This window comes from Uloborus diversus, chromosome 1, assembly GCF_026930045.1.
Source record: "Uloborus diversus isolate 005 chromosome 1, Udiv.v.3.1, whole genome shotgun sequence".
NCBI classification, from domain to species: Eukaryota; Metazoa; Arthropoda; class Arachnida; order Araneae; family Uloboridae; genus Uloborus; species Uloborus diversus.
The window spans coordinates 59,239,749-59,262,343 of NC_072731.1; the positions used below are offsets into that span (position 1 = coordinate 59,239,749).

At 36.5% G+C, this 22,595-nt stretch overlaps 1 protein-coding gene across 1 annotated transcript in view; it reads right to left on the minus strand.

Moving 5' to 3' along the window:
* Positions 1-1,668: 1,668 nt before the first annotated feature.
* LOC129221887 (beta-scruin-like) overlaps positions 1,669-22,595 on the minus strand; it is a 72,984-nt gene continuing 52,057 nt past the window's right edge. The window contains exons 4-6 of the mRNA XM_054856296.1: positions 19,694-19,894; positions 14,334-14,557; positions 1,669-1,853 (exon numbers count right to left, since the gene is read on the minus strand). Of these exons, the coding sequence (XP_054712271.1) occupies positions 1,699-1,853; positions 14,334-14,557; positions 19,694-19,894 (580 nt within the window). The 3' untranslated portion in view covers positions 1,669-1,698. The remainder of the gene's footprint in view (positions 1,854-14,333; positions 14,558-19,693; positions 19,895-22,595) is intronic.

Consider the following 22,595-nt stretch of genomic DNA (forward strand, 5'->3'; position numbering starts at 1 on the left):
AATGTGTTCGCCAGTAATTTTTGAACTTGCTATTCTATTTAAATTTATATGTAATTTTTTAAAAGATAACTGGAAAAAAAATCAATTTTTTAAATAAAATTATAAATTTTAGGTCAAGTGTGGCATATCTAAATGTTTTTTAATTTGATAAATGTTCTTGTAGTACATGTGGGGTGTTGGGTACAGGGGCAACGTTTTATCAACAAAAATTTCAAGTTTCTAAAAAAAGTTTTTTTTTTTTCTTTTTCGATAGCATACAAGTACTAGTTTTACACTTTTAGGTGCAAATCGGCACGTGTTGCCGTTGTGCAAATTATATGAAACTTTTTCTCACGATTGTTTTAACACAAGAGGAAAAATACAAGAGTGTATGCGACTTGAAAAACTGACTTACATTTTTTGAGGGAGAACCTATTGTGTATGCTTTTTATTTACTTATTTTTTGGAAAGTAGCGACTACATTTCAAAAGTAGTTTGTAGTTGCTACATTTTGAAAAAAGTAGTTGTAGTTAACTACATTTGTAACAAAGTAGTTGTAGTTCGCTACAAAAAAATGTAGTTTTTCTAACCACTGGTATTACACTGGTTGTTTATACATGTTAAACCCCCAAGTTTTTTGTGATAGCAGAAACCACAGCAGTTTTTTTTTTTGGAGATTTAGGTAAATATTTCAACGATTTTTTAGTATAAAGTAACGTATCATTATAATGGTTACATTATAGCAATTTAAAGTATATATACGTGTATTAATTATTTAAAATACTTTTTCTTGAACTTTCACTGAAAATGGTATATATTATTGCCAATATTATTTTTATTTCATTAGAAACACAATTATCATTTCAACTTTTGAATTCTTATAGCTGAGATAGAGTAACATTCAGATATGTCCCCTGCGTAAAATTGGGTATGTCCCATGCATAACACAAATAAAATAAATTAGCAATTTTTCTAATTAATGTATTTGACCAAAATGTAGCACAATTAGACTGAAGTACTATTTAGCTGCTAGGAAAAAATAATGAATCGTTAGATAGAAGTTCTAAATTCATAGTTCATGTGATATCGAGCTAAGGGTGTAATTTTTTTTCTGTCTGAGTCCCGTGCATAAAGAGCTTATTAAATCATTTTTTACATACTTGAACTAAAATTATTTTGTTTTGCATTTAAAATTTCAGAACCAAACTTGATTTTTGATCCCATTGCAAAAAAACATGAATAAATAACCTTTTAAACTATTTCTTTGCACTTTAAATGTCTGCAAACATCCCGTGCATAACAGGAGAATGTCCCTTAAATACTGAGAATATTTCCAAAAAGAAAAAAACTCAATTCTGATGAAATTTGACACACTTTGGACTACTGTTTTGGTTGAGTGGATTGTGATTCTCTCGACCAAAATCCAAACTCAGAACTGAAGCATTATGTATGTATGTGCATTTTGTTGCTTTTTTTCATACAATATGTATTGAGAACATATGTCCCCTCCCTCTTGGCAAATTGAAATGAAAATCCTTTATTTCTTTACTTTGACTATCCCTAATGCCTTGTGCCCTATGAAATCCTTAAATCCCTGTTGTAATGAAAAATCATTCATGAAAAATCAAAGTTGCAGTCAATGTTACAAAAATATATTTATTAGATATTTAAAGTAGAAGAATGTTTTAAAATTGAAATGTGAGTTTCTTTAACATCTGATCAGAGTTCAGGTATAGTCGCTGCGGAGAAGCCACAAAGGGCTTTGGGCAAGGTTCCATACTGTTTCCACGAACCACTTGATTCATCATGGAGTAGTACGTCATCAATAGAAGCTGCCTTTGATGATAGCCCTCCCAATGAGAACAAGTTCTTCTCTAATTATGAAAGAAAAATAAATTGTTAAGCCAGTTGAAATAATTTTAAATTGATCAATGCAATGAAACATTTAACTCGTCCCCTTTAACCCGAGCGTCAATTGACCGGGTACCTTTTTGTAACTTTTATCATAATTTGTACCCTTTCTAACTAGGTCTTATTAAAATTGCTTTTAATCCTTCTTATTTACTTTAATCTGAACTAAAAGTTGTAACCGTGTTTTCAGAAAATGTTTTGGAGGTTCTTTTAGCATTTAAAATTTTTATACCTATATTCAAACACCGGGTACCCATTACACTGCACATCAAAAAATACCCCTTTAAAATGCTTCTGACACCATTTTTGATGATTCTCATGTAAAATGAGCCCTTGAATCAAAATATGACCACTGTTTTCCCCCATCACTCCCCCCTCGATATTGCACCCCCTAATTTTATTTTGTTTTCGGCAGTTACGTAGCAATTTATTTATATTTGATACAAAATACAGCATTGTATTCACCATTATTATTATTATTCTGAAGGGCTAGAGAAGTGTGCAGTTCAGAAGCATAAACATTTGTAGCAAGTTGGGACACTTAAGTAAGGCCCATGCCCCCCAAAAAAATCTAAAAAATCCTCACAAAGACTTTTTTTCATTATTGGGGAGGGGGGGGGGGTTGGACTATCGAGTCACTTGTATGAATGTCAAGGATAGGTTTAAAAAAAAGTGTTTGGACATGCAAAAGAAAAGGGGGGGGGGGCGGGCGGGGGATAAGAAGTTGTGGTTTCAAGAAGATTGTCGTTTGAGAAATAGTTGTGGTCATTTGAGAAATCGTAATGCTAATACGTTGCTGACTTTTTTTGGCTACCAATGCAATTAAATAATAACAATATTGCCGATGATAGCATTAGCACAGAAAAATAAAATGAAAATCATTGTCACTGTGTAACACATTTTTTTTAAAGTCTCTGTGACAGAAGACTGAAATTGTAGATTTTTCTTTTGAATTTTCAATTGAAATACAGTAAAACCTCCTTTAATGGACACTCCCAAGTAGCGGACATGTTTTTTTTGGAATTTAACGATGTATAAAGTTGTTTTAAGAAATCTCTTTTCCATCCTCTTATTTGTATTTTCAACCAAAAATTTTTTTTAAAATCAAACATTTACTAAATGGTGTGCTAATGAAGTACTCTCAATTGTTATAAGAAAATGTATCAATTCCTCCAAACGAAAATAAAAAGCACGAAAATGACGATTTTGCCACCAAAAGTATTTTGGTAAAGCTTTGAAGCAAATGAGTTAAAAAATATGTTTTGTTTGGTGCAACTGGGAGCTAGGACTGGGAGATGTAGGAATCTTTACATTGTGATGCATCACCAACCTTACATCACAATGTTTTTTTTTTTTTTTAAATATTTAAACTTGATTATTTTACAAAGCATACACAAGGTACAGAAGTTGCATATCATTCCCGACACTTATTAACAGATTGCAGCCCCAACAAGAAATTAAACATATAAAGCAGTGTTAAAAGTGCAAGATAGCAAAAAAATATTGGAGGCCTATGTTTTAAAATTACAATGAGCTTATTTTTTCAATGCAAAAAGATGTGAGTGTATGGAAGTAAAGTCATGTATATATGTATACAGTCGACTCCCGCTACAACGCGATTCGACTTACGGGAAATGGCTATAACGGGAATTTTTCACGAGTAACGAATTTTAGAGCTAACACGAATTTCTCGTCCACAACACGAATTTTTTTGGAAGTAAGTAAGCCGTTTTGGTTATTGGCTACTAAATATTGATTTCGTGAGTGTTATTACATCCCTTTAAGCATCACTGACAGCGAAAGTTCCCACACCAAATTAGTCTATGCATCGCGTTGTTAGTGCATCAAATAACCACCCAGCATCTTTTATTTATTATTTTTTTCATTCTAAATTTGAAAGTTGATGAAATATAATGGCACCTTAGTGGCACCTTCATCTAAAGTTTGTGAAGATGGGAAGAAAAAGGAAGTTTCTGACTAAAAAAAACAAGGCTGAGATTCTCGATATGCTTGACAAACATCGACGGTAGAGCGACAATAAATATGAGTGAATCTTCCATAAGTACAATTAAAAGTCAAAACAAAAAGATATCCGTAAAAGTTTAGAACTTAGTTTCCATATTGAAGCTTGTAGAGCAGTCTATCAATGTAAATATTTTGAAAATGGAAGCTGCTCTTGTATTGGGGATTAAAGAGATCAGGAAGAGGGGTTGTTGCCATAAATTGAAACGTTATAAGAGAAAAGGCGAAGCAACCGTATTTAAAAATGTATTCAATAAGAAGAACGATCTGATAATGGAGCATAAATCATCATTATCTTCATTTTTTAACTCATAAATATTGTTACTGTATCTATTACAGTGCAGCATTTTATTATTACGACATAGTGTACATACCGTGTTGTTTTATTTTATGTTTTTTATTCCCTTCGATCATTCATTTTGGGCATCTTAAAATATTTCATGTTGAATAAAACAGTTTTTTATTTTTCAAATACCATAAAAAATCAGTTCTGTAGTGTATAGTTGAGGAATGCTTTACAGAAGTTTGAGAGGTGTTTATAAATGTCTAAAAGAAATTGGTATGCTTCTAAAAAAATTGTATGCATATATTTTTTCCACAACGCGAAATTTTGACTTACGCGAGGAGTCTTGGGACGCATCCCTCGCGTAAGTAGGAACTCGGCTTTATATATATTCCATTCACAAAGCTCACATCTTCTTGCATAAAAAGACATTCCTTGTAACTGGTAGAATTATTACAGGAGAGGGGGGGGGGGGGGGTCTGTGCCTGGTGAGGCCTAAAGTGGATTTCATAGCTTATTAAAAATGTAAATACTTAAATTCTTAAAATTTCTGCCATCATGTCTGAAATTATGTTTCATCTATAAAATTTAACTAAACCATAGCCCAATATTGCGGGTTGGGGGCGGTTTTAGATGTGTCTAGGGCAAATTTTGCATAAAATTAATTTGCAGCTTATATTCGTTGTTTAATTTAAATTTTCGTCAGACCATAAAAATGAGCTTTTTCAGAAAACTATGAATTTTACATTTATATAAAATATTAAAAGTTTTTTCCTTTTTTTTTGGGAGGGGGGGGGGGGGGGGAGGTAACACCAAAAAACATGTCTGCAATTTTTGTTACTATTTTGCTCTTTAAATTTTTTTTTTTTCTTTCTTTGGCAAGTGATTATATTATGAACATAGTTCATCAATATATTTTTTGCCAGGATCAAAAAACAAACTTGCATATCTTGCATGTTTTAGAAGTAGTGGAGGTCTACTTCTTCCCACCTACGTTGTTAAGCAAGATTGGATTGACATTGCTAATTTAACATAAGTATGAAAAAATTCGAGATTAAAATGGCAAATATCATGGACTGGTGTCTGTATATCGGAGCAGATCGATCCATCAGTTCAGAGAAAATTTCTGAACCGGTTTAATGATGCGAGATACATACTGATTTTTGGCGATGCATAGATACATTGGACAGCCCTACTAGTAGCAGAAGATAAACTCTAAGTTCCAATTGATTTTTGAGCATTCAGTAAATCAAAAAAAGCAAAGCTATCCTCAATCTTTTATTCCTGTTTTTTTGTGGCTAAATTTTTAGATGTTTCTGTTAATTGAAAATAAGATGGCATTTGAAAATTATCGTACGCAATTCTATTTATAGAGAAATATGAATTAATTGAGAGAAGTATGCAAAATAGAAAAATATGAGACGAGAAATTTTGCTATCTTTTTAACATATGTCCACTAATGAGTATCAGCAGGAACAGCCCACAAAAGATTTTTTATTAAGTGGGATTTTTGAAAAAGTTGTGGGCATCTTAATGCGAACCTTAGTTACAGAAATGGCGTCAGTCCAAAGGGTTATAGTTCCGTATGGGAGACAGAGTATAAGACTAACTGTTAAGAAATTTCTTCATTGTTGAACATTTACACATTATAACCTTTTTAAACGGGCCTTGGTAGCCCGATCGGTAGAGTGTCGGATTCGGGGCCGGAGGGTTTTGAGTTCGAACCTCGATGGTCGAAGACCCACCGTCGCCATTAAAGGGGACTGGGCGACGTTAAATATGCTCGTGGTCTCAATGTCCTCCAAGTGAAACGATACCTCTGGGGGTGCTAGCACCAGGTAGCTATTAGCTCCTGGTCTAGTTCTAAATTCTCATTAACTGTTCTATCCGGTGATGGTGCTGCCATCTATCGGTATAAAAAATAATGAAGGCAAGGCACTTACTATGCAGTCCTCGACATAAATACAGTTGTAGTCAGTTGTGACTCGAAATCGAAAATCTTTTTAAACCACAGGGGGTGGGGAGTTGATTCACTCCTAGAGCTTTTGTCCAAGACTCTGTTTGCAACCGAATTATGTACTCACATAATAATTGTCACGAATCAATCCCCATTCCCCCTTATTCAAAATTCCAACCACTGAGCCAGCAGATAAATCTTAATTCTATGGCTGCAAATGTTACTGAATATCACGGCAAAGCAGTTAAAATGAAAACCGCACAAATTGCTAAGGTAAGGTTTCATACAATCTGGCGTTACTTAGCTGCAAAATATACAAATAAAGTGCTAAATGCACAAATTTCAATTATAAATGTGTTCTCAAGTTTCCATAAGTACTTTTGCGTAACTAAAGCACTGGTGTTATGCAAATACTTTTCAATTTCAACAATGAAAAAAAAGATTCCGATTCAAGAAACTGATCTAATGAAAGAACTGTAAAGCACAAAATGTGTGAGACAGGGGTGCCCACAGAGGGGGGGATTATGGCGCAAGTTGCGCCATCAAAATTTGGAGGGGGGGGGGATTTTTTTTCCAGAAGGTTTTTTATTAGAACATGAAATTTTTGAATTTTGGAAAGAAAAAATATTTAAACTCATTCAACAAGAAACAGATGCATTAATAATACTTTTTCCGCGTACTTTTCAGGACCGTCGTGGTAGCAAGCCCCCCCCCCCGTTTTTCTTAAATGCGGCCGCCAATTTCATTTGAGCGATGCAACTAACGAAGAAAAAGAAAAACTCTTCGTTGTTTTAAAAAATTAAAATAGTAATTATAAATGAACAAGTGAAATAATAGTGACAAAGTATTTTTTCTGTCAAATTTGAACAGAAAATGTAATCTTAAAATACAATTTAGGAACATCCATGATTCTTTTTTATCAAGAGTATCTAAGTATTGGCCGTGGAAATGTACACTTCATACATTTTTATTAACACAAAAAAAGTATTCAGTACAGTACACTTCACTAGGCCGCAGAGTGCATATGTCTGCCAAGTCGGAAACTATGGGCTCGACTTGAATTAAAGTATTGTGCATAGAGTAAAATTTGAATAATGGGAGGGAGGACAGGCGACCAAACTAATAAGTTGCACGCCTTGTTCCTCGGCGACCCCGGTTATACAAAACTATGCTTCATGGTTCTGCAGTTTAAAAAAAAAAAAAAAAAAAAAAAAAAAAAAAAAAAAAAAAAATCAAATAAAAATAAAAATACATGAATAGGACAGCCTGTGGAGGACTTATTATTTTTGCATATTCGGTCGAATTTGCTTGTAATTTTACTTTAAACTGAAAGGTTTAGCCACCGAGTGCGTGGCAACAGCAAAAACATTTATTTATAAAGCGATTCGCTTATTTGCTAGATTTTGTCTCCTACTTGCATGCCTGCTGGTGGCAGGATGTACGACGTCTATGTTTTTAAATTGTAAATAAAAGAATTTTATTTTATATTAAAGTGTTCTTCATATGTTCTCATGTTCGCGGCCAATTGGACCTCGCGACAAGCCCATAGGATAGTGTGTCGCCGAAACATTCCCATATGTATATACTTTTTTTTTGATGAAAAATGCTGTCCTGAAAATCATTGCTAAGTGGAGAAAAATGTATTGGTCGCCGAAATAAATTTGAAATAGATTGAGAGAAAAAAAAAAAAATAATTTGAATTTTGTCATCTTGAATTCAAATTATGTTTTTCGCAATCACGAGTGTGTGTTTGTATGTGTGTGTGGGGGGTATGTGTGTGTAAGCATATGTGTTTGTGTCCAGGCATGAATGTGTGGGCAGTTGTGTGTATGTGTAGGTGTCTGTATGCATGCGTGTGTGTATGTGTTTGTGTATGTGTGTAGGGGTATGTGTGTGTATGTTTTTGTGTGTGCTGGTGCGTGTATGTATGCGTGTGTGTGTAGGATATGGACGCAACCTGGAGACGGTTTTCGCTGGAGGAGCAGCATCGTGAGGCCGGCCGACGCGACGGGTGGTGCTGGCAGAGGGTGGCGCCGCGCCGGTGGGAAAAATGATAGCACGCCAAAAACAGTCAAATGAAAGCAATAAGCAATCGTGATTGCTCAAAAAAAAAAAACAGTTAAATGCAAAGAGAGATTCAAAGTATTATAATGAATACTCATACCAACAGTTCTAAATGTTTGAATGTAAAAGTCGTAAGTAAATCAAAGTTTGATTAAGAGATGCAGGAGGCATATTTAAAATAAAATGAAGTGGAATAGAGACCTAAGGTATCGCAGAAAATTACCACATTCATTCAAACACAAATGTTAAAAGTCCTTTTTCTAAGGCCGCAAACGCTTGTATTGCAAAAAACAAAAATATTAGGCGGGAAATTGATAACTTTATTATGGAAAATCCAAGCAAATAATCGTGTTTGGCAAAATATTATCACAATATGTTTATCAATTATTGAAGTTTACAATGAAGATAGGAGGGACGTAGCCAAATTGAAAGGAAGAGTGGGGAACTCCAAACTCTTCTTTTTGCGTCCCTAAAGCTGACCTGGAAGTGAGTTTTTAAAACTTAGGTTTTGAAAAAATCCCGGGAAAACGTTCTCAAATCCCATTCCTTATCCTAACGTCATTAAAGATGGCCTACACCTAAGTATTTAGGACTACACTTTCGAAAAGCCGGGAGAGTGCCCCCAACGTAACCTCAGCGAAATGCCCTCTCAATTAATTATTCATCATCATTCAAGGTCGAATAAATTTTGTCTTTTGGACTTCAATTTAAAAAAAAAAAAAACTCCCTGAGGTGTCCCGAAACTGCTGTTCTCCAAATTTTACCGAAGATCCTCAAAAATTTTATTGTTAAGGCTTCAATTCAGAAAATTTTTCTGGGGAGATCTCCAAAACCTTCTACTACTCTAACAGTATTTAAAATCGTCTACGATTGAGTTGATTGAATTTCAATTTTGAAAATTTTCCAGGGGAAGACTTCGAATTTCTCCATACATTAACATTACCAAAAATCTTCTAGAACTGCGGTTTCAACAGATCGAAATTTTGTCGAGAGAATGCCCCCCTCTCTTTCTCTCTCTCTCGCCAACATCATCGAAAAATGTCAAATCTCGCTTTTAGTGCTTCAATTCCGAAACATTTCTGGTCTCGATCCCCTTCAAACTCTTCCTTCCCCCTTTCATCGGAGGTTGACTTAAATTACATTTTCAGAGCTTTAATTTCAAGAAACTTGCGGTGCACTAAATTTTAACAAAAAAAGTTTACAATCGCGTTTTTAAGGCTTCAAAATTTAAAAAAATTTCGGGGGGGGGGGGGGCGCATCACTCATCCCCTTAATATCACCATATATCATCTAAAACTGCATTTTTCAAACTATAATTTTCATATTTTTCCCGGGGGAGAGCCCCAAGACCCCCCTTTACATGTCACAATTACAAATTATTCACAATTAAGAATGCGTGCTTGAAGTTTGCATTTTGAAAAATTATAGAACGATGACCCCGTGTCTCTTCCTCCCTTAACATCACCATAGGTTGTCTAAAATTGTGTTTTTCAAATAACAGTATTGAAAATTCTCGGGGGGTGAGCCCCGGACCCCCTCTTCTGAACATAATTAAATATAACGTACAATTGTGTTGAGAACTTAAATTTGGAAAAATGATCGGGAGAGGCTATCCTATACCTCCTCTCCCCCGTCCTCCCAAACTTAAAAAAATAGTCTAAAACTGCGTTTTTATGTCTTCAATTTCCAAATAATGCAAGCCCTCCGACACCCCCTAATTCTGATTGAATATTATCCTTACGATTAAATTTATATTACTAGTACTAAGGTCTAGTAATATGACTATCCCTGCTAAACCAGAAGCCAAATCTTCTCTCTCTTTGCATATTGGAACATGCGTTTGAACAATTAAAGGGCCGCCAAAAGCGTACTCCCCCCCCCCTGCCCAGTTTTTTGACCAGCGACGGCCCTGGTACTCTTTCCAAAATTTAATGACCGTGTCTCTTTTTCAATGTAGGGAACATCACAGACGGCATAAAGTTGGTGGCCGTTTCAAAGCTGGATCAAAAGATTTGATTTCTTTCAAATTTTTTATAAATTTTCTTGAAGTAGCACAATTCTGCATGATGAATGCGTGTGTGAAAATGATGAGAGGGAGAGAGGTCAAAAACGTTTTATTGTTTGTAATAATTCTGACCAGTATGCTCTAGTCTTCCATTGATTTATTTGCACCTCGACAATCGTTAAGAACTAGTTTTGAAGTTTGCGAATAACATATTTTTTATCCCCCCAATTGACAATTAATATATTTTCTTCATTAACGAGCTTAAAAGCTTGTGAAGAATTTTTCATCTCACTTTACTCCCATCTTCTCTACCATTTTTAAACTGATTGTTTCAATTTATCATTAAATGATTTTTATTAAAACTTTCAGTGATGTTGGTTTTCGCTGATGGAGATAGAACAGTCTGTTCTTAAGGTGTTTAAATTATGTTTCGTAAATCATATTTACTTTTTTCTATATCTGATATGAAGGGATCAGTGGATAAAGGTGTTAAGTAACATTAAAAAAAAAAAAAAAAAAACGAGTTTTGTTGATGGATGAAAGTTTTCAATGATTATATTTCATATAAGCTGTCATTGAAAGTCCTATTCTGTGTATTTCCAGAGATTCTAGATGATAAAGGTGTTATCTAACATAAAACCGTAAATTTTCTAGTGGTGAAAAGTATTTACGTATGTTAACACCTTCATCCACTAGAGGGCGCCGTTTTTTATAGAGTTAGCACCGTTTTTGATTCGAACGTTGGCAGCAAACAGTTGTTGAGTTGATTCCTCCTGACTGATCTGTTTGTTCACAGTACTTTCTGAACGTGATTTAGCTATTATTTTCTTATAATAGCATTTTTTGCTTTATTTTGATAATTAACATAAGTTACATTTTGTCAAGAGAAATAATGTCAAGGGCAAAGTTACTAGTTAAAATTGCCAAAAGTATACTTCACAAGAATGAAGATAATGATGAAAATATTGCGTGTCATGCTAGCATGTAATGGAGCATATAAACAGTTTCCCAGCAGAAAGTTCACATTATTCCAGGTGCAGCAATCCTCACAGGAAATACCTTTCCAATCTTCTTAGTATCTCAAAAATGTATTCTTTATATATTGAACGATGTAACGAAACTCACCAACGAGAAACCTTTTTTGTCAAAGAGTGGACATATAGAAGTATTTTTAATAGCGAATTTAATTTGTCCTTTTCACAACCAAGAAGCGATACATGTAGCACATGTGATTCCGGGAATAATGATGAAGAATATGAAGAGAATTTCAAAGCTGCTTTCGAGTCAATCAAATTTGATAGGGAATATGCAAAAAGTAATAATGGTACTGCTTTCATTACTGTTGATTTACAACAGACTATGCCGTTGCCAAAATTAACAACATCAAAAGCCTTTTACTTGCGTCAGATGTGGTTCTACAATCTAGGAATACATATAATTTATAAAAATGTAGCCAAAGCCACATTTTGTACATGGACTGAAGACATTGCCCATCGAGGAAGCTCAGAAATCTGTAGTTCAATTTTAACGACAGTAGAAACAGATGATGAGCTGAAAACAAAAGACGGTTTTACAGTATGGAGTGACTTTTGTGCTGGTCAGAACAAAAACTTTGCAATGATCGGCCTCGATCAATTCTTTATATTGAAAGGTTATTTCAAATCAATTGACCACAAATTTCCAGAAGTGGGACATACATATCTAGATTCAGATCGGGATTTTGGAAGAACTGAGAAGGTTCTTAGAAAACACGAAACGATATATGTACCAGATCAGTATCGGGATATCATCCGGAGTGTATCTCGAAAAAACAAAGTGATTGATATAACTAACCATTTCCGCCATACTGAAATGCTTGTAACAGTGTTAAATTTGACAAACAAGAAGAAAAATTGTCTACAAGAGAAAGTTAAGTTTACGGATGGGATCAGATGGATTCGGGTTGAAGAATATGAATCTTATCTATATAAGGAAAGTTATGATCAATCTTTGCCATTTAAAAGAGTAGATTTACTACGAAACAAGAAAATAGCAAGTCCACTAAATACTAGTTTTCATCTTCCTAGAAAAAATGGGTAAAACAGGAACTATAACAAAGGAAAAAGCTCAAAATCTTAAAGAGCAACAAAAGTTTGTTCCAGAGGAACATCAATGGTTTTACAGCACTGTTATAAATGGAAATGATATGACAGTAAAATGACAGTAAAGCTTATAAAAAAGTTTGTTTACTTTATTTGGTTATTAAATCCAGAATATTGCAATGTTTTCTTAAATATATAATTCAAAAAATGTGATTCAGATAGATGTTAGTGTATTTTATTACCATCATCCATTGACATGGTATGAAAAGTTTGATCCGAAATTTAGTTTATGAAGGTGTTATATAACTACATAAAAGTGATTAAAAAAAACTCATTAATTGATGGTTTTCACAGCTGATCATTTTATAATAGATATTTCAAACAAAAAACTAACATTTGCTACCAAAAAAGAAACATTTTATCCATTGCATAAAAAATACTAGCCTTTGAACTTTGACTGCGTTTTTCTCAAAATAAATGATTTGTCAGTTAACAGCTTTATCCACTTAGCCCTTCATATGTATAGAAGGATATTTGATTCATTAAAATTCTCGAGTTCTGATTTTCGATGTGTGCTGAATAGCTGAATCCGTTTTTGAGGATTTGCGAAACACGGTGTGTCTGATCCATCTTTTTTGGACATACAACTTCAATTTTGGAAAACTTTTAGTAGAGCGCCCCCCACTGTAGCTCCAGAATAACACCCTCTTTACCATCAAAAGTCATCTAAAACTGCGTTTGTCGAACTGCAATTTTGAAAAAAATTTATAGGAGAGAGCCCCTGATTCCCCCCGCTTTCCTTAACACGATCAAAGACAAGCCGTTTTTGGAGTATCAAGTTCAAACAATTGCCGGGGGAATGGCACCGAAGTTCACCTTCCACTAACATTATCCAGATCTATCAAAACTGCGTTTTTAAAGCTACAAGTTCAAAAATTTAAGTGGAGCGCCCCCCTCCCACCCCACTACTTTCGTCAACATCATTAAAAAATCGTGATAAATTTGGTTTTCAGGGCTTCAATTTCGAGAAAATTCCGAGAGAGCTTCCGAAAACTCGTTTTCTTAACGTCACAAAGGTCGGCTACAATTGCGATTTTAGAGCTTCAATTTCAGAAAGGTGCTTTTTTCCCAACCATAGATAGCGTTTTTAAGACTTTAGTTTTGAAAATTTTCCTGGGGCGAGCCCTAGGATCTCCTCTTTCCCTAACATTACCACAGATAGTCTAAAACTGCGTTTTTAGAACTACAATTTTGAAAACAAAGGAAAGCCCTGTTTCACACAACGTTAAAACTATCTACAATTGCGCTTTTAAAGTTTCAATATTGAAAAATTACCAGGAAGGGCACACCAAACCATTTATCCCCCAAACATCCCCAGAGATCGTCCAAAACTGGTTTTAAAACTACAATTTCGAAAAAATTCCGGAGGAGAAACCCCCAGAACCCCCTATCTAAGTGACAATAAAATAAGATTCATATTGTATAGATTCATATTGTATACATCCAGTAATGACTCCATCCCAAGCCAGAAAGTTGAATCCACTCTTCCTGTAATTGTTCATATGTTTGAAAAAAAAAAAAAAAAACCTAGCAAAATTTAGGGATACCCAAAACTTGTTTACACAAGGTGCACGTTGTAAAATTTTTTTCAGGCGCAAGGCAGGTCAACAATCCAACAGTATTTCAGTTCAAATGCTATTTGCTAGCGCTACCCCCCCCCCCCCCCCCTCCATGAATTTGACTGGAAATTACACACTCTGAAAACTGTTATATTTAACCCGATTCGAAAGGGATAAATTTTTTGGGGGGGGGGGGGGGGAATTTGCGCCATTGAGCTTGGGGGGGGGGATGGGTACCCCTAGTGTGAGAAAAAATGCAATCTAGCACCTTATTTTACTGGTTTGTTGTTTCCCACCTGTTCCTCCACCTGAATCCAACTTTCACTACAAATTGACTTAACATGGGTTCCAATTAGGTTGGTTAAAATAAACAGGTAATATTGACATTGATGACAAAATTGCTGTTTCTTACCTAAAGCAGAAACTTCAACAAAATGGCGAGCAGACGGCAATTCCGAAGTGATGACCCATCGATTTGTTTTGAATTCGTAATGAAGAACACTGTTCAGGCTTTCGAGCTCTTCCAGTGAGTTGTCCAAACATGTCGTTCCGCCGATAATGAATATTCTATCTTCGAAAGTTACAGCTGTCCCAAAAGCCCGTGGATCAGGAAGATCTTTCACTTCATGCATCCATCTAAAGTAAGGAGTACTGGATTTTTTTTTAAGTATTTCATTTAGGCAGATACAAACAGTCGATTCTAGATTCCCTAGCTTCTGATTATCCAGAATGCGGTTAATCCGGTTAATGTTACTAAATTATTTAGAGTATTGGAAAGGTAGCTCACCTGCATATAAAACTTGTTAAGGAATTTGCAGAGCAGAATTCCTTGAGAACAAATGAAAAATAGATACAAACCTCTATTATTCATTTATTACAAAACAATTAAGCAGGCTAAATTCATTATGTTTTAATAAATCTAGGTAAATATTAAAATTTCTCAGCTTTTTTAATGATTCTTTTGCTGTGAATTCTTCTATTGCATAAACAAATATCTCTTACGATTTTTTATTTCATATCATTTTTCAAAAATATTTCAACAAAATTTGCAAATTGGAATATACAAAATGAGGCATTTCCCGACCATCCGGGTTAATTTTGAGTTTGCTATATCTCAAAATGCTTTAATTAAAAGATAAATTGCAAATGAATTCATAAAAAAGTCTTTTTTGCAGAAAGTAAGAGTCATTGCAAGGGTATGTGGGTTGAGTGACATTTTGCTGATTTATAGTTTCAGGGTATGTCGTATAAGGGTTGCTTGTTGACATCTTATATTTTATATTCATTTTTTTGCTGTTATCTTATGTGATAAAATAAATTAGTAGAAACATAACGAGTTATTGTTTTATTACGAGTTATTTTACCTAAGTTTCTCGATAGTGTTTCTTATATTAAGCAACTAGTGGTACCCGCACGGCTTTTCCCGTAATAGAAAAATTAAAAGGTCTTTTGGTTCGCCTGTATATTTACAAATAATGTATGGTGAATTTTCTCGCCAATTGACATGTACCTATGTTACGATTCCACGTTATGATAATTTCGTATCTCGCCAATTGGCTTGTGCCCATGTTACCTTTCCACGTTATGATAATTTCGTAATTTACTCGTCCATCTTATGATATTTTTGTTCTTAAATTTGGAATAGAAAAAGATCCACATCAAATTTTCGAAAAATCGCTTCGAGGTGCACACCCCCATGCTGCAAACTAACTTTGCGCCAAATTTCATGAAAATCGGCAGAACGGTCTAGGCGCTGTGCGCGTCACAGACATCCAGACATCCTCCGGACAGAGAGACTTTCAGCTTTATTATTAGTAACTAGTGATACCCGCACGGCTTTGCCCGTAATAGAAAAATCGAAAGGTCTTTTGGTTCACCTGTATATTTACAAATAATGTATGGTGAATTTTCTCGCCAGTTGGTTTGTACCCATCTTACGGTTCCACGTTATGATAATTTCGTATCTCGCCAATTGGCTTGTGCCATGTTACGGTTCCACGTTATGATAATTTCGTAATTTACTCTTCTATCTTACGATATTTTTTTCTTAAAATTTGAATAGAAAAAGAACCACATCGAATTTTCGAAAAATCGCTTCGAGGTGTACACCCCCATGCTACATACTAACTTTGTGCCAAATTTCATGAAAATCGGCCGAATGGTTTATAGGCGCTATGCGCGTCACAGACATCCTACAGACATCCAGACATCCAGACATCCTCCGGACAGAGAGACTTTCAGCTTTATTATTAGTAAAGGTTTCCAGGTATAGTTCTCCTCAGCATTAAAGGCGTTCAGCGTAGTCAAGAGTTCTGGTGCAATGTGCACCTTATCAGGGGGTTTAGCTCAATTTTTGAGTTTGAATTCATTTCTCATTGTGAACAATCAATGACGCTTCACGAAAGAAAAATTGCTTTACCACCGCTTGATTTCGCAACCCTGGTTTCTCTAAATTTTCATCCAGTTTTGAAGAATACTCGACCAAGGACGAACTCCAACAAGGCAGAAGTGAACCATAGCTACATTTTTATCTTTCATACTACAAGTTTTTGCACAATTGTTTTGACATAAAAGGAAAAATATAAGAGGATATGCGACTTGAAAAATCGACTTTCATTTTTTGTGGGACACAATAATGTGATGTATGCTCTTTATTTACTTATTTTTTGAAAAGTAGCGAAGTAGCGACTACATTTCAAAAGTTTTTGGTAGTTGCTAAATTAAAAAAGAAGTAGTTGTAGTTAACTACATTTGTAACAAAGTAAATGTAGTTCGCTGCAAAAAAAAAAAAAAAAAAAAAAGTAGTTTTTTTTCAACCATTGCATGGGAATACCACAAATTTATCCTTTACAAAATTGTCAAAAGCAAAATTAAACATAAATATGAAAGCTGTTTTGTTTTCAATCTCCAGTCTCACAGTATGAAGGCCAGGCATACTGCTGGAGGCTGATGTACATAGACACATGTAGGCAACTGCACATGTCCTCTTCTACATTCTCTGTCACTTTGGAGTTCAAGACACAGTTTCTTGTTGAGCTACAATAAAAGCAAACAGGACCGTCTCGTGTCTTTTGATTCTCCTGCCAACTGTGAATTGCTAAGTGATATTCGTTTCTTGCTGACAGAAGAAAATAGCGCATCAGAAATTCATCATAGAATGAGTTGAATGTATGGAGATAGCTTTATGAGTGATAGTGTAGTTCCTGAATGATATTGTAAGTTTTGAGGTGGTTGAACTGATTAGGGAGAGATTGGGACTACCCTATTGGGGGGAGGGGGTCATTCTTTAGTATGACCCCTTCCTCACATGAACGAGCCTATGGTTTTGCATGCAAAACATTTCCTAAACTGCTTGGGTGTCAATAAAAAGCACCAAATTGGCCAGGATTAAGGCACCTAATAGGGCATAAATGTTGCTAATTAATTTCATAAGCCATGAAAAGTAATATTTCAAATACTTATTTCTAAAAATAATTAATAAATTGGAAATATTACTGAAATTGTTTACATTTTATTCATAAAGTGTTTGAACGATAATATTGATGGTGGTTTGAGGGAGGGGGGGGGGGGGTAATGCCCCCCAGACCCTCAACTTGTGTAGACCCCTGGAACTGCTGTGCGTAATAGAGTGAAATTATGCAAGTCTGGTGCAGCAGGTGATTTTGTTCAATGAGTTGACCAAGTGGTAATGGAAAATTGAATATTAATCGCAAGTGAATTACCAATGAAAAAAGTGACTGGGGGGATGACGCATCTAAAATGACCAGGAGCTCAAAGACACCATCACAACTCACCTGGGCTGCGTTCGGAAACGATCCACCGGTTACACCGCGTGGTTAGTCCGGTGTGGTTATGACGTATTTGGAATTTCTCTAGGAATTCCGGTAGAACAGCTGTGTTTCCGAACGCTCGTGGTTAAACCGCGGTAGTTCTAGTTCAGCAGCAAACGACACTCCAATCAAAACGTAAATTTCATGATAGGCAAGTCACGTGCGTTACGATCAAAACATGAAACACGACCGGATTGGCCAACACAGACTTTGTGACGTTTGTGATCTCGCTAACCGCTTCCAGACAGCGGTGCCACAGGTTGCTACCAAGTCGACCGCCAGAAAACAACCGCAGCGTTTCCGAACGCGGTTAAGTGACGTCACCGGTTCCACCGCAAGCGTTTCCGAACGCTTACGGTTGCACCGAGGCGACCGATCCGCGTTTCCGAATGCACCCCAGAAATCATTGGAAGCAATATTTTTCGGAGACGGTATTTCAAAGCTGGTTCACAGATATGAAAAATGCCTCAATTGTCCAGGTGATTTTATTGACAACTAACCTAAAAATTATTATTTTTCATATTCAACCTCTTTCCGTTACAGCCTATCGGATGTATATATATATATATACACTGGTATGCAAAAATTAAGGACGAAGTCACATGCGCAGATATGCAGGCAGACGTAATGGGGAAGTGTCTGAGTAGTATAAAGCATGTTGTCGGTGTAAGATCAGTATTTCTGGCAAAGAGATTGCACGCCGTAGAGCAGTTAAAATCACCCCGAGTTGCTGCCTCAGCAAGAAATGGCGAATAATCAATCTGTTAGACGACATCTGGATGCTTTTACCCGAGGTTGAATCATTGGGAAGTTGGAGGGAGGCCGCAGTGTGACAAGTGTGGCTGCAGAGTTCGGAATTGCTCACAGCAGGCAACAGGCCGTTTGAAACAGGCGACAGACATAGGGAGAAATCGCTAGACACCCGACACAGGTGACTGGACGACCGATATCGCATTTTACCGTGGCCAGAAGACTGCACGGTGGTGGTCTGTTTGCACGACGCCCTATACGGTGTGTACCTCTAACGCCTGCCCATCGGAGAAGGCGTTCTCTGTGGTGCCGGGAACATCGGAATTGGAGAGACAATGAATGGGGACGAGTACTCTTTACAGATGAGAGCAGATTCCGTCTGAGTAGCGATTCTCATCGCATACTCATCTGGAGAGAGCGGGGAAGCCGCAATCACCCCTCGAACATCATTGAAAGGGACAGGTATGGAGGTCGCGGTGTTCTCGTTTGGGGAGGCATCATGCTTGGTAGTCGCACAGACCTTCACATCTTCGACGCAGGTTCAGTCAACGGGGCCCGTTATTGTAACGAGATTCTTCTTCCATGTGTGCGTCTTTTTAGAGGCGCTATGGGTCCGTAGTTCCTTTTCAGGGACGACAATGCACCATGTCATCGCACAGTAGCTGCCGAACAGCTCTTAGAGATGAGAATATTGAACGTATGGATTGGCCGGCACGATCTCCGGATCTCAATCCCATCGAACATGTATGGGATTTTCTAGGCAGACGCTTGGCAGCTCGTACCTTACCACCAGTAACGATTCGAGAGCTTCGATTGGCGCTGCAAGACGGATGGGCAGCAATGCCTCAACAACTCATTGGCACCCTCATTCTCAGCATGGGCAGACACTGTGAAACCTACCTATCAGTCGGGGGAGATCATATCCCCTACTAAAGACCGGATGTTTCTTGCTGGACACCCATCACAGGGATGTTTCGGACTTCAGTCGCATTGCGCTCCATGCTACTTTTTCAATAAAGTTTTTTTTATCCCTCTGATTTCTCTTGCTTACATTACACATGTCCTTACGTATTGGGGATCTTACGGTATTAAATGTGTTGATTTGGAAAGCTTTTGTACAAAGTTATATTGAAAAAACCGTCTCGTCCTTAATTTTTGCACACCAGTGTATATATAAATTGTCTTTGCTTACTTTTCTTTCTTGGGATCATAGCTTTTGACCTCATTGGTGACACATATCTTTCCACTAAGATCTTGTACCATTCCACCAATAATCCAGAGCTTTCCTCCTTGGACTGTGACACCCATACCCATCGTGGGTGTGTCAAGGGGCGAATCCAACTCTTTCCAAACGTTCTCTTCTGGATGGTAAACTTCAATGGATCTTAGCAGCCTATAAATAGTGAAATAAGCATATCATGAATTTTGTTGGACACAAATACCTGTATGGGGGGGGGGGGGGGAAGGGGTGAAAATCAAAGAAAATTATTCAAAAATGAGATTACACAGGTCGATTTAAAGAGATGGATACAATTTGAACCTTCTATATTTTCTGCACTATACATTGTACATAAACTCGATAAATCACATGTGATTACACGTATATGGAAGTTTTCAGTTGTTCAGGGGTGAACTTTGGCGCAGCCGGCAAAAGGATATTTTTAGTGCAGCCTCTGCCTTCATCGAGTCGACACGCACTTTCTGTTGCTCCGTCGAGCTTCCTCAGTTTTAGCGGAACTAGTGGTTTGTTTTGCATATTTTTGTGTTTTCTGCAGCCCTCGCTGAGGGGATCTTAGAATGCATTGGTTTTTGTGAATCGGACCAGTGGTTGTGAAGTCATTAGGATTTGAAATTTTCGGTACACTTCGAATTGCGAATCAACATAACATTCATTGAAAATTATAACAAGGGAAAAGTTTAAGACCCTGTTGTTTATCAAGTAAAACAGCGGGCCAGTTGGAACCAACTCCGACGGATAGCCCTGGGTGAAAACTACAAGGAATTTCAAGTTTTGTGAAATTTGGTCAGTGGCTGTGGAGTTACGACCCGCGGAAGTGAGTAACTTTAGGCTTCGCTGGTCTGGACTTATATTTTTCCGAATCACTTTTCATAGCATTTACTATAGCATTGCAATCGACTAAGTTCAGCTTTGTACAACTGCGTCTGCGCAGCGGGCAAAAAGTATAAATATTTGACTAAGTATTATACCATTTTGCTGGAAGACTCGCTCTCTGACGTCATCAACTGCTCTTGGTAGTCCCGTATCCTGACCTCCCACTTCCGTCGGTGATAGCTCTTGGTGCTCCAAGAACTGATCAACGAACATTCCGCCTACTCTAGACTGTCCCACGTCTTGCCCACAGACTTCTCGATTTACCTACAGTGACTTTTCCGTGAGTTTAGAAGTTCCTCTTGAATAATTTTGTGTTAAAATTGCTATTAGACCCCTTGCATTATTTCTATATTTCATTCCTCTTATGTCGTCCATGTTGTTTGCTGTATTTACAGCTAGATATATCGAGTAACCCTCTTTGAGCTCGATACGCTGAGTTCTTTAAGATTTTAAGTTGGAGAGCGGATATTTCCATCAGTTTACGATACAGCTTTTTACCTCTTACAGCCGCCATTTTGTTTGTTGCATTTGTAGTTAGACATATCGTGTAACCCCTCAACGAACTCATCTCGAAAAGTTCTGTAAGTTTAACAGGGCTACGAGTGGATATTAACATTTGTATTCAAAATAGTGGTATTACACTTTTCATCCGACATTTTGTACTGTAGTTTTGTGCGTACACCTATTGAGTAACCCATTGAGTAGTGAATACTTAGATTTAGTAATGACTAATGGCTCCCTCTTATACCAGAAGCTGAATCCTCCTCCTCCTTGTCTCTTTCTGTATATTATATTCACACATCTATCTATATTTAAAAAAAACTAAGAGGCTGCCGATTTCATACACTCTTCTTTTTTTTTTTTTGACTTCGCGACGGCCCTGGTTCCCTTCTTCTCAATTTCAAACCTTTTTGGCTAAGTTACCATGTAGCTTGTTGGAAGATATGGTCTAATAATTCTTCCCATAATGGGAATCGAGCTCGATGGGACAACTAGTTTTACACAAAAGGAACTTTTCTGAATAACTCATACTTCAATTGATTTTTTTCCCTATTTTAAAGCCCCCTCTCTCCTATCTACACATGAACGTTATTCAGCTTATGAACATGTTTTTAATTTTTCTTTGCTGTTAGCGGAGCCACATTAAAATGTAAAAAGCTGAAAAAAACAGATAGTATTAACTAGTTAGTTTGTTTTATTATTTAGTTTAATCACAAGACTCCTTATTCGATGCAGTTTTGCAATTTTGCTCCCTCTTTTTACCTAGAGTTCTGAAATGAGAAAAGAATCCTTATAATTTGGAGGCATCCAATGTACCGTAACATTGGAAATGAATACCAGCTAAAGAAAAAAAGGTTAATAAATAGCATGTTGTAGGTTCCAGTGGCGCATCCAGAAATTAATTTTAGGGGCTGTGGCGACAGTTGAGTGTTATACATTGTACTACATCGTTATCAGCTAAAGAAGGGCAATTTTCAGTCCTGCTCCAGCCGATGAACAAAAAACAGATGTGGCTCATTTGCTTGTGAGTGGTGTGGTGTGAAGGGAAGTAAGATCCTCTGCTCCAGGGCCATCTCGTTCTACTCCGTCCCGTCTTTTCCTACAATAGTCATTAGGATAGGAAGTGGCAACGATCCCCTATGGGTGTCTAAAAATTGCTTTTCTTCCTTTCCGACATTTTCTATTGCAAGCAAAAAAATCCTTCATTTCTCAACCGACAAAAATTAATACAATAAAATGTTCCATAAGAAAAAGACGACGGTCGACCGGCATCTTTTGGAAAGGCGCACCGGGTATTTGCCCAAAAGTCCGCATATCCTGTATATATATATATATATATATATATATATATATTATACAGGGTGATTATAATTAAAGTTCCACTTTCAAAACGCTGTAAAAATAAAACCACTGGTCAGAATGACCTCAAATTTCAATGGAATACTATCGAAGAAGGGGGAAAACGTATGACAAAGGAAAA